Source organism: Podarcis gaigeae (genome assembly GCF_964106915.1).
Source record: "Podarcis gaigeae genome assembly, chromosome: 15".
Classification (NCBI taxonomy): Eukaryota; Metazoa; Chordata; class Lepidosauria; order Squamata; family Lacertidae; genus Podarcis; species Podarcis gaigeae.
The window spans coordinates 41,270,457-41,288,701 of record NC_139692.1 but is presented as its reverse complement, the minus strand read 5'-3'; the positions used below and the strand labels follow the sequence as shown (position 1 = coordinate 41,288,701).

Here is an 18,245-nt window from a genome sequence, read left to right as displayed (position 1 = left end):
TCTCCCTCTCCCTCTCCCTCTCCCTCTCCCTCTCCCTCTCTCTCTCTCTCTCTCTCTCTCTCTCTCCCCAACCTTCATATGCTCTTCAACATCTGAGTCTTGGTGCAGTATTCTGTGCAGGCATTCAAAACTCCCACCTGCCACCCCTTCCATAAAGCAGGTCAAAGTGTTGCATTTGAGCGTTAGTAGGTGAAAGTTCAGAGTTTGCCGCCTGAGCAGTCTCTTGGAAATGTTTAACGCTGCTGACCTTAAAGATCTTTGGCATACCACTGATATTTGCTTTGAGTTCCCTACGTGCTGTCTGCAGCGGGATGTCACTTTTCAGCCAGTAGCCGTGACTTCCCAGTCAGTCCTATATCAGGTGCTTGAGGATCTAGTGCAGGGAGAATTGACCCCCCCCCCCGAGGTCAAGCATGGGAGGACCAGTGACCCTCCAGGTGTTATTGGACCACATCTCCCATCATCCCTGACCATTGACCATGCTGGCTGGGACTGATGGGAGTCTGGAGGTCCACAGATTTCCCACCTCTGGCCCTGGACTTAAAGGGTCTTGTCCCACTAAAGACCTGCTGAAATGAATGGGATCAAGTCAGTTGCACCCATTATTTTAAATGGCTCTTCTCTGAGTAGGACTAGCATTTGCTACAAACCACAGAAGTGTAGCCTGGGACTCCACACCCCTCTGACCCAGAAGCCACACCTTTTCCTCTGGTTGTCCTTCTGGAAGAACACACACACACCGGCATTCTCTTTGTTGTGTTAATCTGTTGCCACTCTGTGATTGTAATGGCCAAGGCAGGCTACCCTACCCTAGCATTCCTCGGCTTCATTTCAATGGCAAACCTTGTGATAAGGGCACAGACCCCATTTTTAAGCAGCCAGGAGTTAATAAAAGCACGGGGTAGCAAAAGATCTGGGCATCCTTTGGGAACTCCATTGATTGTACTCCTGCAAGGGATCTGGGAGGACTTCAAAGTGCTAAAATGTGAACGGTACTATTTTACGTATCGTTGTTCCTCTTCTCCTCCCGTTCCCATGCTTTTCTGCCTTTTAATTCTGCTTCTTAACCCAATAGAGGGTTGCAGTCTTTAATTGCCCTCGACGGATTAGCCTACCCAAGTTTTAATTGGGCTTTGAACAAATGTGGCACTGTAGGAGCCGCATGACTTCTGGGGTGTTCGTGTAGTAGTCATCCATCTCCACTTTCATTCCCTTACAATGAGTGGTAGACCTTCTTTGCTGAAATGCCGTGGTTTCTCTGAAGATAATCCTACACGCAGCTTTTTGGCACCACGCAAATTCTAAATGGATTGGAAAGCCACATTGCAAGCCTCTACCTAATTGGATGGCTCTGTCAAAAGCTCTAAAGTGTGGCCACCCTGCTAGCTCTTGGCCCACCAACACAGTTCTGGTTTGAAAGTATGGAGAGCAAAAGGAACATAGGAAGCTGCCTTGTGCTGAGTCAGACCATTGGTCCACCTGGCTCAGTGTTGTCTACACTGACTGGCAGTGGCTGTCCAGGATTTCAGACAGAGGAACATTCCCAGCCCTACCTGGAGAAGCCATTGAGGATTGAACCGGGGACCTTCCACATGCAATGCAGGTGCTCTACTACTGCCCTTTATTTAAAACTTAATTCCCTTTTATCTCTAGAGCCTCTGCTGGATTTTTGGTTTCTCTCTCCCTGTCTTCCCCTCCTCCACTCTCTCTTCTCTTCTCCCCTCTCCGGAAATTAAACTGGCCTAGGTAGCAGTGAGCTGTCCTTCAGTCTTCTCCCCTCTTTTGTCTTTAATAGTCAAGTCTGTCTGGCTTGAATCATTTCTTGCAACCTTGGGGAAGGTTGCAGCTAGTGGGGAGCCAGGGTGTGGCGTAGTAAAGGTAAAGGGACCCCTGACCATTAGGTCCAGTCGTGGCCAACTCTGGGATTGCGGCGCTCATCTCGCTTTATTGGCCGAGGGAGCCGGTGTACAGCTTCCGGGTCATGTGGCCAGCAGGACTAAGCTGCTTCTGGCAAACCAGAGCAGCGCACGGAAACGCCGTTTACTTTCCTACTGGAGCAGTACCTATTTATCTACTTGCACTTTGACGTGCTTTCGAACTGCTAGGTTGGCAGGAGCAGGGACCGAGCAATGGGAGCTCACCCCATTGTGGGGATTCAAACCCCCGACCTTCTGATCGGCAAGCCCTAGGCTCTGTGGTTTAACCTACAGCGCCACCCGCGTCCCTACTACCTGTGGGGTAGTAGCAATTAATAAATGCAAGTAGATGGCAGTTAACACAAGGATTTGTTCATGCATTTAATGCTTTCTTGAAAAAAACACCCCTCCATATATGTACCAAATGACAGTGTTAAGGTGAAACTCGTCTTAAGTTCCTTCTTGGGTATGGTTCCAATGGCAAAGGCTACTTGGACTGGTTTGCTGTCGGGGTTGCTTTAATCTTAGAATTCCAGCAGCTTTCTCAAAGAGCTAGCATCCCCCTTCTCCTCGGATTGTGTTAATCTGCCACTAAGCTGCTATGGCCCTGAAAAAGCCTTTCCCTGGCAGCTGGGAAGCAGCAGCTTTGCCATTTCCTCTGTGTATTAGATCCTGGGTTGCATCGGAATCTGCCTTACACTGGGCTACGTGCCCAGCCCCCTCAGTATTCCCCCACTGACTGGCAGTGGCTCTCTAGGGCAGAATCCTACCTGTCACCAGCCACTGATTGTCCTGGTGCCAGGAATTCAAACTGGGGCCACCTGCCTGCAGCGCAGGACTTCTGTTGTTGGACTATGGGCCGTGTTAAGTTGATTCAGGTAATGTTAAGTTTCCCAGCTTCTTAACTGTGCACTCTCTCTGTCTGTCTCTCTCTCTCACACACATAACCTAGACCAGGATGCAAAGGACCACCCAGCTAGTTCAGCACACATAACGAAAACAGTGGTTTGCCATGCCAAAATGCTGCTCTGAAGCAGAAGATACTTGTCCAAAGCAGCCTGATGGGGTTCTGCTGTCTAGCCACCCCACTTGGGTGTTCTTGAGCTGTTGTATTAAGTATTAAGGGTCCTCACAAATTGTGCCTTGGTGGTTAAAAACTTGTGAACTAAGTCTAGGGGCCTTCTCTCGCTTGGGGGATGTTGGTTCCAGCCCCTCTTTGGGGAGGAGAGTAAGTAGATGGTGAGGAACCGTGGCTCCCACCAACTTCTCCTTTTCTCCCAGTTGGGCTGGGCCCTTTCTGGGAATTTTTCAAATCCAGCTGCCCTGTGAGGAAGAGGAACTGGACAACTTGCTCTGGTACTGATGGTTTTGGCTTGGCTCCTATGAGCCTCCCTGCCAGGAGGGACAGGTTCCAGCTAGGCCCTACCTTGTAAGGTCAACAGATACTGGTGGCATTTCAGCCACTTTAGGAAGGTTGAGTTGCCAGGCTATCTCTAAGGGGCCACCGCTTCCTGTTTTTCTAACTGAACAGCCTTATTTCATCCAAGTGGGTTGTTGTAAGAACTTAGTAACATTGAGATTTTAGTTCCTAGTTTAGTTCTAGTTTGCTCCCTACCCCCACTTCCTCCCCATTCCCCTTTCCTTTTGTGTTGCTTCTTTGTAAGCCATAGGGCAGGGACTGTCTTTATTAAAAAAATAAAGCTGTAAGCTGCTCTGGGAGTTTTTTGGCTGAAAAGTGAGGTATAAATGTTTCAGGTAAATGACGAAATCTAGTCTGGGGATGTTCCTGGTACACTGTCCCTTGGAAGCAAGTTCTGAAAGATCAGTGTTTTTTCAGTGGTGGCACTTTTCTATCTTAACTAAAGTGAACGGCTGCATCCCCATACCTTTTCTTAAAAAAAAAAAAAAAGAATCTTGCAGAGAGATGCCAGACCTAGGCTCTAGGGGCTATGCACTCCTGAGTCTTTCTGCTTGTTTTTCTCCGTGAGTGTGGGTGGGGGACGACCCTTAGGAAGCTTGTCGGAATTCAAATCTTAAAATACAAGGTTTCCCAAGTTGGTTGAAATTAAAGGTTGATTCAACCCAGTGCTCAGTCTCCCACAGCAAAGGGATATACCTGCAGGAACTTCATGAAATTTTCCTGTATCGTCTCTTCGGTGGGATACTAAATGCAATCCCCATATTTGACTGCTGTGGCTAAGTAGCTATTGATGGAGAAATCTGGAAACAATCTGTATTTTTTAAATGGCAGTCCCCATACCAGCTTGCATAACATTAGCAAACTGTGCTGCCTGCGCACTGGCTCTGGGGGCAGCCGGGAGTGCTGAGTTGCAGCCCTGACCAGCTGTCACATTGTGAATGCTCTAGTCTGCAGAGTGCGTTTTTTGCATGCTTACTGAGGTTTGGAATGCTATGCAAATCTGATCTGACCTGGATGTCAGGCCTCCATCTGGGATCCCAATGCCCCTTGGTAAACCATGTAAATAAATGCATGTATATATAAATAATGGCGTCCAGATTTGTGGCATGATGTCCTTCTGAGCTGACTGGGAGTATATGATTCATTGCTGTTGGCAGAAGAGTCTTTGCTCTTCTCTTCTTCCCTTTGGGCCTCGAAAGCCTAAAAGGCCAGTGACTCATTCCCTTCACACAGGGGAAGAAGGAGCCCTTCCCCAACTCAGAGCAGCTCCTATATATACGCACAGAAGAAGCAGTGCAATTCTGAACGGCACCATTTCAGAGAGCAAGCGAAGAAGGCATTGGTTTGAATGCTTCCTGTATGAAGTGAAATACCTATCAGGGAGAGAGATTCTTCTCCCCACCCTTGCCTCTCCTTCCTGCTAGCTTTCTGGGCTTGCCGATTAGAAGGTCGGCAGTTCGAATCCACGTGACGGGGTGAGCTCCCATTGCTCTGTCCCAGCTTCTGCCAACCTAGCAGTTCAAAAGCATAGCAGTGCAAGTAGATAAATAGGTACCTCTGTGACAGGAAGGTAAACAGTGTTTCCATGCGCTCTGGCTTCCTTCATGGTGTCCCGTTATGCCAGAATTGGCTTAATCATGTTGGCCACATGACCTGGAAAGCTGTCTGCGGACAAACACCAGCTCCCTTGGCTTGAAGCGAGATGAGCTCCGCACCCCATAGCCACCTTTGACTGGACTTAACCGTCCAGGGGTCCTTTACCTTTACCTTTTACCATGTTAAAGGGTCTAGAAATCAAGTAGTTGAGGGAGCTGGGAATGTTCAGCCTAGAGAAGAGGGAATTCAGAGGGGGTAAGAGAGCCATCTTCAAATACCTTAAATGCTGCAACATGGAAGATTGAGCAAGGGTGTTATCTCCTGCTCCAGAGGGTAGGACCTGAAGCAATGACTTCAAGTTCCAAGAAAGGAGATGGTGGAATAACTTCCAGGCAGCAGTTGGATAGTGGAACAGACTTCCTTGGAAGATGGTGGAATTTTCTTTATTGGAGGTTTTTAAGCATGTTTTGGATGGCCACCTGTCAGGGATTCTTAGCTGCAATTCCTGCATTGCTTGTCAATATCCTACTTAAAATTGGTGCTCAGAAGTGGACACAGTACCCCAGGTATGCTCTAACCAAGGCAGAATGGAGTGGTTCTATTACTTTCCTTGATCCGGACACTACTGTTGATGCAGCCTAGAATAGCATTAGCTTTTTTTGCTGCTGCATCACACTGTTGACTCGTGCTAAGCTTGTGGTCTGTTAAGACCCTCATATACCTTTTGCATGTAGCTGTCAATCCTGGTGTCCCATATCTTATATTTGTGTATCTGATTATTCTTGCCTTATGTATAGGAACTTAACATTTGTCTGTATTGAAATTAATTTCGTTAGTTTGGGCCCAGTTCTCCAAAAGGTGGTCTTGAATTCTGATTCTGTCTTCTGAAGTATTAGCTACCCTTTCCAGTTTGGTGCCATCTGCAAATTTAATGAGCATCCCCTCAATTCCTTCATCAAAGTCATTTTTAAAGATGTTTAACAACAATGGGTCCAGGACAGAACCCTGTAGCACCCCACTTGCCACTCCCTGCCCCCCCTCCCAGGAGAAGGAACCATTAGTGAGCACTCTTTGGGTTTGGTCAGTCAACCAGCTACAAACTCACCTAGCAGTAACATCATCCAGCCCATATTTTACCAGCTTCTGTGCGAAATTGTCATGGGGGACTTTGTCGAAAGCCTTACTGAAATCTCTCTGTCTTATATTTCCAACGCAGGTTCTGTCTGTGTGCGTGGAAGAAGAGAACATCATCCCATATATCACCAACGTGCTGCAGAACCCTGACCTGGCTCTCCGAATGGCCGTTCGTAACAACCTTGCTGGTGCCGAAGAGCTCTTTGCCCGGAAATTCAATGCGCTTTTTGCCCAGGGGAGCTACTCGGAAGCAGCGAAGGTGGCGGCAAACGCCCCAAAGGTATAGAGAAATGGCTTTTAAGCCACCCAGGCTTTGGGGCCCCTTGAGCACAGAATCACTCACACAGAGTGTGATGCTGTGGTCACTGCTGGCTGCATGCTTTCTTCACATTGGCTTGTCTCCCAACCCCTGGAGGTGCTCTATTAGATATCAGTTTGAGTTATTCCGGGCTGCCACTTTGGGATTTAGGATGACAGACTACACCCTTTCTATTATACACCAGCAGGTAGGAGTCACGCTCCTCTAGCAATTGGGGCTAAATCTGTGCAGCTGAATGAAGTTGCAGAGGAACATAGCTAGCCCATCCTAAACAGAATCACAATAGTCCAGATGTCTTCGGTTTACAACTCCCATCATGCATCTCTGTTGGCAGATGCAGGGGCTGATGGGAGTTGAGGTCCAGCAAAAAAAAAAACCTGCCTACAACCCTGGGCTACTGAGTCCACCTGCATGAATGCCACCTCTTCCTTTGCTTTTGAAAGCCCACCTTTTCTGTGAATCCTTTGGCAAAACTCCCCCATTCACTTGCTGTACTGTAACCTGAGGCAACCACACACAGCCCTGTCTCAACACCCTTTCCCATCCTCTTGTTTCGCTAGTGGATGCTCTTCGGGGCAGAGATCTGTCCTCTTTTAAAAGTGCTGTGCAAATAGTAACTTTAAAAAAAACAAAAACCTTGTGTACTCTGCCTATTTTTCAGAAGAAATTAAAGGTGGATAACAATCAAAAGCAGTAAACAATATTTTTTTGTAAAAAAATACAAAAAACCAACCACAATTCATCTGAACCATAAATGGAAAGTTTAAACAGACGCGTGTTTTTTTCTTTTTGTTCTAACTGGAGAAAGGTATAAGTGTGGGGTCTGCTCAATCTGTAAAGAGCTAGCTATATAACTACCTTTGTGTTCATAATCTAAATGTCCAGTTGGGGGAACTGGGACTGTGAGGTAGTATGAATCTGTGCGGCAATAACTCACTGTTTGTGGGATTTTATGAACAGCACGTTTTCTGGGAACGATTCCCATTTACCATTGCAAAAACCCAAAATGGAAAAGTCAGCTGGAATAGCAAGTTCCACTAACTGGGTTGTGCCTGGTTCACTAGAGCAGTTCTGTGTCTGCTGATAGGTTGGGAAATGAGGGCACATGTCCATAACTTTAATCTTAAGGTCAGGTAAAATAGTGAAAAATTACGCCCCCTAAAGGACAAGTGATGCATTTTATTTACCCCTCTCTCTTCCAAAGGGGATCTTGCGTACCCCAGACACCATCCGCCGCTTCCAGAGTGTCCCAGCACAGGCAGGTCAGACCTCTCCGCTGCTCCAGTATTTTGGTATCCTGCTAGACCAAGGCCAGCTGAACAAGTACGAGTCGCTCGAACTCTGCCGGCCGGTGCTCCAGCAAGGACGCAAGCAGCTCCTGGAGAAATGGCTGAAGGAAGACAAGGTAAAGCACGTCTTTTTGAAGGACTTGGGGGGCGGTGTGACTTAGGAGGTTAAAAGGTAAAGATAAAGGTACCCCTGCCCGTACGGGCCAGTCTTGACAGACTCTGGGGTTGTGCGCCCATCTCACTTAAGAGGCCAGGGGCCAGCGCTGTCCGGAGACACTTCCGGGTCACGTGGCCAGCGTGACATCGCTGCTCTGGCGAGCCAGAGCCGCACACGGAAACGCCGTTTACCTTCCCGCTGGTAAGCGGTCCCTATTTATCTACTTGCACCCGGAGGTGCTTTCGAACTGCTAGGTTGGCAGGCGCTGGGACCGAGCAGCGGGAGCGCACCCCGCCGCAGGGATTCGAACCGCCGACCTTTCGATCGGCAAGTCCTAGGCGCTGAGGCTTTAACCCACAGCGCCACCTGCGTCCCTGACTTAGGAGGTTACCAGTCACCAAATCCATCATTTCTGCAGACTGAATTCAGTGGCTCTGTTGTGCATTGAGCCCAAATAGCAGCTGTCCGTAAATGAGGGTGTTGAGGTTGCTCTTAAGGGGCTGGTAAGCTACAGATCCATGCTGTGGCAAATATCAAAATTAATAGTGCCACATTGCATATAAAGCAACCTTGTCTTCAGATTGCTGGTTACAGAAAACTGTTCATTTGCCAGGACCTTCCCAGATAAACTCAGGGCACTGGATTCTCTACCCCTTCATTTTCCCCAAAGCCTTCTGGATCTGTGCCCTATAGAACTGTTTGACCTCTACCGGCTCTTTTGTCTCCAGTTATAAGCTGTGCATTTTGGTTTGCCTCCTTTAGAAGGAGGTGTGGAGCCTTCTTCGCTCGTTATTTTAAATACTTATAAACTACTTAAAAAAAATCGTGTTAATATCTAGTTGTTTTGATTTATTACCTGCCCTTCATCCTAAGTTCCCCAGGCAGGCCACAACAATTTAAAATGTGGCATCCTTTTCTCACAATGGTAATTTGTTGTAACCCATTTGGAGTCGGGAACCCCAACTGGTCCCCCACTACCCTTTACCCACCCCCGTTTCGTATGACTCACAGGACGCAAGGTGGCTGGCAGGCAGTGGTGTGTGTGTGTGTGTGTGTGTGTGTGTGGTCATAGGTCCGCAAGAGACCCTCTGAGTTTCTTCTCCAGCCATTCCATCTTGCACATTTCGCAGCTCAGCCCTTGTCATTTTGCTTCTCTTTTCTAACCTGTTTAAATGTTCGTTTTTGTTTCTGCGGGGGAAACAGCTGGAATGCTCCGAAGAACTGGGGGACCTGGTGAAATCTGTGGACCCAACACTGGCTCTGAGCGTCTACCTAAGGGCTAACGTTCCCAGCAAAGTGATCCAGTGTTTTGCTGAAACGGGACAAGTTCAGAAGATTGTGCTGTATGCAAAGAAGGTGATTTGCTGTTGGGCTGGAACCAGGGGGGCACTGGAGTTCATGTTGGGGTGCTCGCTTTGCCAACCCTGCTTGGGCTCTGCTGACTGGCAGCAGCGACCAATGGGGTGAGGTTACCTGGTGATTCCCTTTGGCCATTCCCAGCACCCTCAGAGCTTAGGTGGATTTCCACCTTCGGTAGAACTACTTCAGTGTCGCCCCAGTGATAGGATGCTGTCCTCAGGGTGGCCTATCTAGCAGAGAAATTATTTATCCTTGCCCCAGACAGTTTAGTCTTGTGAGCCTTTCAACAACTCTTCATTTTATGGCATAGTGCTGCTGGTTAATTTTTATTTCAACTACTGTGAACTGTTTCAAAGTGTCTGTGTCCATTTTTTAATAGCTAAAAACTGAGTAACTTTTATTGCCTTGGAAAGAGAGGAGGAGTGGGTTCTGATGCAGCGGGGGTGCCCGGAGCCCCACGCTGCTCAGAAAACTTCAGAGAGCTTTTTCTGTGCTTCAACAATGTCCGCGGCTAAACAGGAAGTCTGATGATGAAGTGAACATTCACGAGAGCCCACCAAAGTTGTTGTTGAGCTTTTTTACCCCAGGACATATACTTCTGACTTTGGACATACCTGTGATACAGCATGTGCACGAGAGATCAGAAGCTAGCTGTGGAAGTCAGAACCACAAGATGAACCGGCAACACCAGCAGAGCTTGCCTGTTTGGGTGGCTGCAGTGATTTAATAGTGGAAGCTATCTTACACCAATCAGATTACTGGTCCAGCTAACTCAGCATTGTCTATGCTGACTTGGCAGTGGCTCTCTAGGGTTTCAGGCAGAGTACCCGCAGATGCCACTGGGGTTTGAGCCAGGGACCTACTGCATGCAGAGCACTCCTGAGCTACGGACCTTCCTCGCGGAACTTGGCTGAAGCCCCTTCCAGGAGGTGCGCCAGAGGAGACGAGCCCTTCTGATGTAGAAGCTTAGGCTGAGTGGTTTGCTTTCTAGTTTATGTATCAAATGTATTAGGTCGTTTCCTTTCTTTTGGAAAAAAAAGCACAAAGCACATCTTGCAAAAAAAGGCAAAAGCAAAAACCAACAGTAAGGAACAAAGCAGCATCCGGAATCAATAAACAAGACCTTTAAAGCCTAAAATGGGATTGGTGACATTCCTATAAAAGACCAACTGTGCTGGAAATAGTCCTTGGCAAATCAGAAAATAGCAGCAGGAGGCTGGTCTAGAGGGTCTTCCCTGCACCTCTGAGGCTCAGTTTTGGGGTAGCATTCCAGGGGTATGTAATAGAACTTGAGCTTCCAGCAATAGATCTGTAGATCTTAAGAACTGGTTGGAAGTTGCCAGGATAGCTGGCTCTTTAAAAAGTTCACAAAATCTCTCTCTCTCTCTCTCTCTCTCTCTCTCTCTCTCTCTCTCTCTGTGTGTGTGTGTGTGTGTGTGTGTGTAGGTTGGCTACACTCCTGACTGGATCTTCCTCCTGAGGAATGTGATGCGCATCAGCCCAGACCAAGGACAGCAGTTTGCCCAAATGCTGGTTCAGGATGAGGAACCTCTTGCAGATATCACCCAAGTAAGTAAAACTTGAACATGAAGAAAAAAGGAGATGCCCTTTTTTTTTTTTTGCTTTTAGAGACCTGAAAATACTGATTGCCCCTCCAGAAAGGTGTTTGCATCAATTTTTAGATGAAAGGCATTGGAGTAAGAAATTCAAGGAATAACTTGGTTTATCACTTTAAGAAGTGATTCTATGTCCAAAGCTTGTTTTCCACAAGCATAATTCGAGATAAATCAAGGCTGTTGCAAAGATACGAAAGGCTGCATCTACAAATGAAGACTGGAAACTGGGTGGTTCTCCAGGTCTGATTGCAGCAATAGTTTATATACTTAGTGCTATAGTGTATATTAGCTCTTGTGGGAAAGTCTTTAAACATGCAAAAGGTTAAAAAAAATGGAGTAAGTTCCTCAATCCCTCCAGAACATTTTTTATTTTTTTTGCAATGACTTTGAGGTGGTATTTGTGGTTTCTAGGATCAGGTAAGAGACCCTGCCACAACCTATGTGGCTTTCCCAATGCTGCTGGCCTTCAAATCCCATCATTCCCAGCCAGCATGGCTGATGGTCAGGGATGATGGGAATTATAGTCCCAACCGCTGGAGTACCACTCGTTCCAGCCCACCCTTTGCAGGGCCCTTGAGTGAGTAACAGCAGATTTGTGCTACATCAGTGTTAATGACTGGAAGCAGCTCCTTGAGAGCCTTGGGATATGGACAGCTTCTTCTGATTGAGATAACGCGTACAGTTAGTTAGGATTTTGCAGGGAACAAATTGTACAGTGCTTTATTCCCTACCTCAGGGCAGTTTTAAGTAGTGTGAGCTCTACAGCGAACCTTCTCTTCCCCCTCCAGATAGTGGATGTGTTCATGGAGTACAACCTGATTCAGCAATGCACAGCCTTTTTATTGGATGCCCTGAAAAACAACCGCCCATCAGAGGGACCTTTGCAAACCCGCTTGCTTGAAATGAACCTTATGCATGCCCCTCAGGTAGGTACTTTTTTGGGGGTTATGGAAACTTTGCAACCAGGTGGGTGTTCTGGACTAAAGCTCAGTAGCTCTGGGGCCGGCACCCTTGTTTCTGTGATTATATTCCCCATGTTTCGGTTCTGAAATGCAGCAGGAACAACCCAAACGGGGATTGAACTTGCGCTTTATCCAGTAGTTGGTGGGTTGCTTCAAAGCAACCACACCATCTAGATCAGGTGCGGGGAACTGTTGGGCCTCTGGGTGTTCCTGAACTACGACTCCCATCAGCCACAGCAAGCGTGGTCAGTAGCAAGGGATGAAGAGAGTTAAGGCTCCAGAAACCTTGTCTAAATACTCATCCCTTTCTTGATTTGTGGAATGAATATTTCTGCACCATGTATATTATTCTTGAGCCTCAACATGTGTTAACAATAGAAACTCAAAACAGCTCTTCAGTCCGGCGCTCTGATTTGTAAACAAAACATTAAGAAATATCAGAGGTGGCTGCATCAATCTGGTCAGACACAAAACACAGTCCTCTGAAAATGGCTGTGGTTGTGGTGGTGTTCTAAAGCTGTGAATGGGCAGCCCTGGTGAGCCTTCTTAAGTGAGAAATTCAGAGCAGACGCCACATAGAAATGCCTGGAATATCCCTACTTCTCCAAGCAGGCTGCTTTTACGCCTGACGACGGATGCTCTGAGCACATGGGAGGAAATATATTTGAGGCTTGCTGTACCACGTCACTGGCTTTCCTTATAGCCTCTTAAAAGTTTACACCTGGTGGCAAAGCTGTAGGTGTAGAACGAAGCCTGCCTTTTGACTGCCAAATCTCCCTTTCCTTCCAGGTTGCTGATGCCATCCTAGGAAACCAGATGTTCACCCACTACGACCGAGCCCACATTGCCCAGCTGTGCGAGAAAGCTGGCCTCCTCCAGAGAGCCCTGGAACACTTCACCGACTTGTATGACATCAAGCGGGCCGTCGTCCACACTCACCTTCTCAACCCCGAGGTACGGTGTCCCAAACCAGCTGTATTTTGAGATGAGTCTTTCCATCACTGATTCCTCCAGTTCAAGTCCTCTGCTTTGGGTGCTTGCTGTGTGCAAATGGGACTTAGAACATCACCATGGGTTAGATAATTTTTTTTGACTGCCTGCTTTTAACCTGCAGTGGTTGGTGAACTACTTTGGCTCCCTCTCGGTGGAAGACTCCCTCGAATGCCTCCGGGCGATGCTCTCGGCCAACATCCGCCAGAACTTGCAGATATGCGTCCAGGTTGCTTCAAAGTACCATGAACAGCTTTCGACCCAGTCCCTCATTGAACTCTTCGAATCTTTCAAGAGTTTTGAAGGTAAGGCAACAGGGCCACCTCAGGCTCTTCGCCACAGGGATGAGGAACCTGTTTCAGCCTGGGGAGGCCACTTGCATGGTGGTGTCCAGGACCAGAGGAAAAAGTGCACGGAGGAATGAATGTAAAGGTTTCCTTTAGTACAGTAAGGTGTGCCAATGTGGTGCTGTGATCGGGGTGTCTGACTAGGACCTGGGAGAGGAGGCTTTGTGTACCTGTTCAGCCATGAAACTCACCAGGCAATGGGCCAATCACTCCATCTCAGCCTAACTAACTTCCCTCACAGAGTTGTTATGAGGATAAAATTGGGAGGGAGAGAATCGGGTACACCACATTGAGCTGCTTGGAGGAAAAGTTGGGATATGAATGTAATAAATAAAACAAAACAACACATACACACACCTCTATCCTCCAACTGACTGAGTAATAATAATAAAAAAAATTATTTATACCCCGCCCTCCCCAGCCAAGACGTGTTGAAAAGGCCCTGCTCTGGTTGAGGCTAATCTGACTTCCTTAGGGCCCGGGACCTCTAGCGTGTTGCTATTTATGGACCTTAAGGTCCTCCGTGGGGCATAACAGGAGAGGTGGTCCTGTAGGTACGAGGGTCCTAGGCCGTGAAGGGCTTTATAGGTCAAAAGCTGCACCAGTAAGAGGCACTCTCAGAGTTTAAGGGCAGGCTAAGTTCACTTGAGGAGGGTGCAAAGCAGAGCTGGTGAAGAATGTGAGGGGGTGTGGCTGGAGTGAAATGGGGCTTGGAGCCTAAGGACAGACGGGGTGTGTGGGTCTGCAGAAATGAGCCTAGTGCACAAAGGTAAAACTTAGAATGCTTGCTCTGCCCACCCCTGGCATGTGGCCCAGATGAGAATGTGGTGCTCAGTCTGAAAGGTTCCTTCTCCCTTGCCCTACACGGAAGTCTGCAAGAACTTTCCTTGTACACAGAGACTAGTCTTCCCACAGTCCTGCAAGAACGTGTATTACACAGACTGGTCATACAATTGCTCCGCTTGATTCCCAAGGTATTGACATTTAATTTTAAAGTGTCTTCTTCACTCCCCCCACTTAGGTCTCTTCTATTTCCTGGGCTCCATCGTCAACTTCAGCCAGGACCCAGACGTGCACTTCAAATACATCCAGGCTGCTTGCAAGACAGGCCAGATTAAAGAGGTGGAAAGAATTTGCAGGGAAAGCAACTGCTATGACCCAGAGCGGGTGAAGAACTTCCTCAAGGTAAAAAAAGGATAGGAGAATCCTCTGCGCTCCCACCTCAGCTCCCCATAGCCAGGCCAGCTTATCATCGGCTTGTGGTTTTTAATTCTAATTTTGGTGGTGGAGGCCATTGGAAATAACAATACAGCTCAGGCCATTGATAAATCTCTTGGAATATAAGCGGTCTTTGATTCCTTAAAAGAACATGTGCATTTTGTTAAAAACATTCCTGCATTGCAGGGGGTTGGACTGGGTAACCCTCGGGGGTCCCTTCCAGCCACAGTTCTGTGATTCTACGATATTGCCACCACCTGAAGGTACAGCTAAGTATTGATTTTGACAGTTTGGCAGAGCAAAGGGCTAAATCACAGGCGAAGGAGCTGTTGAACAGTGGAACAGTCTCAGGAGGCTGTGGGCTCCCTCCTTGAAGGTTTTTAAGCAGAGCTTGGCTGGCCATCTGTCACAGATACTTGAGTTCATTGCCGCACGTTGGACTAGATGACACTTGGGGTCCCTTCCAGCTCTGCAATTCTGTGGTTCCATGACCTGTGGCCCTCCAGTTGTTGCTGGTGGAGAACTCCCATCAGCCCCTGCCAGTAGGGTCATTGATCCAGGGTGATGGGTGATGGGAGTCCAGTAGGACCTGGAGGGCCAGAGGTTCCCCGCTCCTGGCCCTGAGCCAAAGTTGCTCAACACTTTTGGCAGCTCTGGTTAGCCATATCAATCCGCTTCAATAGGTCTCCTCTGAATAGGGCTAACATGGGGGACAGCCCTTAGGGAGGAATAGATCTTGTTAGTGGGGATGGTGTGGGGAGCTAGAACAAAGGAAGAGGCTTTGGGACCCTTGTAAAGTAATCTAGCAGTTGTCTTTGGAGTTAGCTTATAAGCAGCGGTTTTGAGTTACGTGTATGTGTTTGTGAGTCAACCATTTCCTGATCAGTCTGTTGTCTTTTGTGCTGATCCTTGTGTCTGTGGGATGTTCAGGACATGTACCAGGTAAACCTTCCAGTATAGAAGTCTCCCCGATCTGTTAACTCTTTCAGTGTCCACTTTTAGTGTAGAGGCTTGTGTCCTGGGATTAGCAGCCTTGGAAAAACTGTGTGTGTGGTGGCTTAATTTTCCTTTTAGAACACAATCCTTTCTTGTGCGTGCGTGTGTGACCTTGACACCTTGCTTTCAAATGTCATTCACAGAGAAGAACGCTACCTATCATTTTATTACTAGGAGTCAGAGAGTTGGATTCAACGTAATCCTGCACAGGGTGGACCCATTGAAATTAACGAATCAAGCTAGTCATTCCTATTAACGTCAGTGGGTCTACTCCCGTGGTTTCCAATGTGGGGCAATTTAATTTTTAAGGGGGGCAATTTGGAAGCTTGTTTAGACCAAGTTAATGGCCTTTTAGGCTTCCTCCACATGAATAGGAGTTCACTTTTCGAATAATAAGAATTTTATGTCACTGGGTGGGGGGTGGGTGGCAATCAGGATTTTAGAGATGCTTAGGTGAGGCATGGCCCAAAAAAAAAAAAAGGGTTGGGAACCACTGGTCTACTCTGAGGAGGGGTAGCATTTCATACCCACACATAACAAATTGCAACAGCTGCGTAGGGTTTCTTGAGCTGGGGCGATAGCGACTCTTGTAAGTTGGCCACTTTTTCCAAGTTACTTCCGCTCTGTATTTGGGTTGCATGTTGTCCTTGGATTGCTTCCCTCATCCTCAGCTGGGGAAGAGTTGCTAAGGTCCCCACAATGGGTCTAGTTCAAGAGGATTGTTGCCCTTGTAAAACTTGGCAAGGAAGAGGATGGGGACAGAACTAGAATGAGGTGGCTGTTGTTGACTCTGGCGCCACCTGCTGTTAGTCTTCCCACCAGTCCCAATGGGCACCAACCTGCTCTGTAAGCAGATCCTGTTTTAAGAGCCTGGATTAGAAGACACTGCTTTCAGATCAAGGTGTTCTTGCAATACATGATGATGGACCCAAACAGGAGGATGGAGGCGAGCAAGAATCCAGTCTCTCCAATTTGCAAGAGCTTCCTCCATTTGGCTACCCGGAAATTATTCACTTGCCTGAGGGGATCAGGCAGACATGACTTGGAAGTGCAAGGTGAAAGGGCTCAAGTACTTTAAGCACGCCACCCTTCGGTATTAACGCAAGCCTTAATCTGTATTAGCAGCCCCAATCTCAGAGTTGATCCTGCGCACTGTGTAACTTGTAGCAGTTGGCAAATGCTGAGGCCTAGTCTAGGCTTGTAATCCTTTTGGCGTCTTGTGCATTTTGTAAAACTGCCTGCAAAGCGTGAAGCTGTGGCTGTAAATTGGATGACTGTTTTTTTTTAAAAAAAACAAACCACAAAAATAATAAATCGGGAGCTTGGAGCAGGATAAGACCTTGGGACATGTATGGTTGTAAAGAAGAACCAAGTCTGTAAATAAACTCATTAGATTAAATTTGGATAGAAACCTGTCTGTCCCTAGGGTGTATAGATGCCTTCATCTCGCCAAACTTGCTTTTCACAGCACAGTTACAGCCCTCTTCAGGAAAGCAGTTCATTCAAACCTTGATTTCTCTCCCATTCACCCCCCCTTTTTTTTTTGCAGGAAGCAAAACTGACAGACCAGCTCCCACTGATCATCGTTTGCGACCGCTTTGACTTTGTGCACGATCTAGTGCTGTACTTGTACAGGAACAACCTCCAAAAATACATTGAGATCTATGTGCAGAAGGTAAGGAGCAGGTGGTTATAAGTCCTGAAAAGGGGAACCATCAGACCTTCCGGGATAAGCCACCTTGGTTCACTGGCTGCTTTTTGTCACAAACTGACGCAGCCAAGAAATGGTGGTGCTCACATAAACTTCAGCTCAGTCAATGAGATCATCTAGCTCATCGGTCGCTCCCCGAGTTGATGAGGCTTATCTGATTAAAAACAAGAAATGGAGTCTTTAGTGTCATCAGCCCAGTTCTGTGGAATACAGTGGTACCTCGGGTTACATACGCTTCAGGTTACAGACTCCGCTAACCCAGAAACAGTGCTTTAGGTTAACAGTTTCAGGTTAAGAACGGACCTCCGGAACGAATTAAGTACTTAACCCGAGGTACCACCTGCTGAAAACTTTCCCATATGCAGACAATTAAGAATATTATTTATTTCATTCATTACATTGATACCCCACTTTTCCTCCAAAGAGCTCAAGGTAGTTCTCCCCCTCCCCATTTCCCCCCCGGCAACCAGGCCATAGTCCAGCACGATAACCATGCCAGTGCATGCATTTTTCCACAATAATTAACTGATGTCTTAATACGGCTTTTATTGGGTGTTTTTAAATGTATCTTTGCCGTAGGCTGCTTTGATGCTTATTTTTAAAATGAAATAACAGTATGTATTTCTTTAAATAAACAAACAAACAGTGCTCTGGCTTTAATCTCACTGGGCTGCTGTCTAGGATTTCTAGTCTGTACAGACTCTAACCTTGAAAACTTGTAGTAAACTGGCTTCTAATCGCTCTTATATAGTGACCCGCATTGTCAAAAGTGTGCCTAATGAAAGGCACTCAAAAGGTTGGGGGTGGTTTCCCTGTTGGCTTCCTATGCCGATAGAGCCAAAGTACCCCAGAACAAAGGACACCTTCTGGGAGGGTCTGGGGGGATGGTTGCTTAACTGCCCTCCAGCGTTGCATCCTTCGCTGTCCCGCTACGGGAGCTGAAGCTTCTTTTGGGTCGTAACGTGAGGGTGGAGTATGAGGTTTGGAGCCTGTTGCGTCTGATTGTGGTTTTGCTGCTTTAATGACATCTTGGTGCTGCTGCTGCTGCAGGTGAACCCGAGTCGCCTCCCTGTGGTCATCGGGGGCTTGCTTGACGTGGACTGCTCCGAAGACGTCATAAAGAGCCTGATCCTGGTTGTGAGAGGGCAGTTCTCCACGGATGAGCTTGTTGCCGAAGTAGAAAAAAGAAATAGGTAAACCTCACGCAGCTTGTGG

General features: G+C 47.4%; 1 protein-coding gene across 2 annotated transcripts in view; it reads left to right on the top strand.

The window, feature by feature from the left end:
* Positions 1-18,245, top strand: part of CLTC (clathrin heavy chain) — a 74,895-nt gene that overhangs the window by 35,546 nt on the left and 21,104 nt on the right. For both annotated transcript variants that reach the window (XM_083714990.1, XM_083714989.1), the window contains exons 7-16: positions 6,149-6,346; positions 7,590-7,790; positions 9,035-9,187; positions 10,637-10,759; positions 11,595-11,732; positions 12,558-12,722; positions 12,883-13,063; positions 14,127-14,290; positions 16,869-16,994; positions 18,081-18,223. In XM_083714990.1, coding sequence (XP_083571116.1) covers positions 6,149-6,346; positions 7,590-7,790; positions 9,035-9,187; positions 10,637-10,759; positions 11,595-11,732; positions 12,558-12,722; positions 12,883-13,063; positions 14,127-14,290; positions 16,869-16,994; positions 18,081-18,223 — 1,592 coding nt within the window. The remainder of the gene's footprint in view (positions 1-6,148; positions 6,347-7,589; positions 7,791-9,034; positions 9,188-10,636; positions 10,760-11,594; positions 11,733-12,557; positions 12,723-12,882; positions 13,064-14,126; positions 14,291-16,868; positions 16,995-18,080; positions 18,224-18,245) is intronic.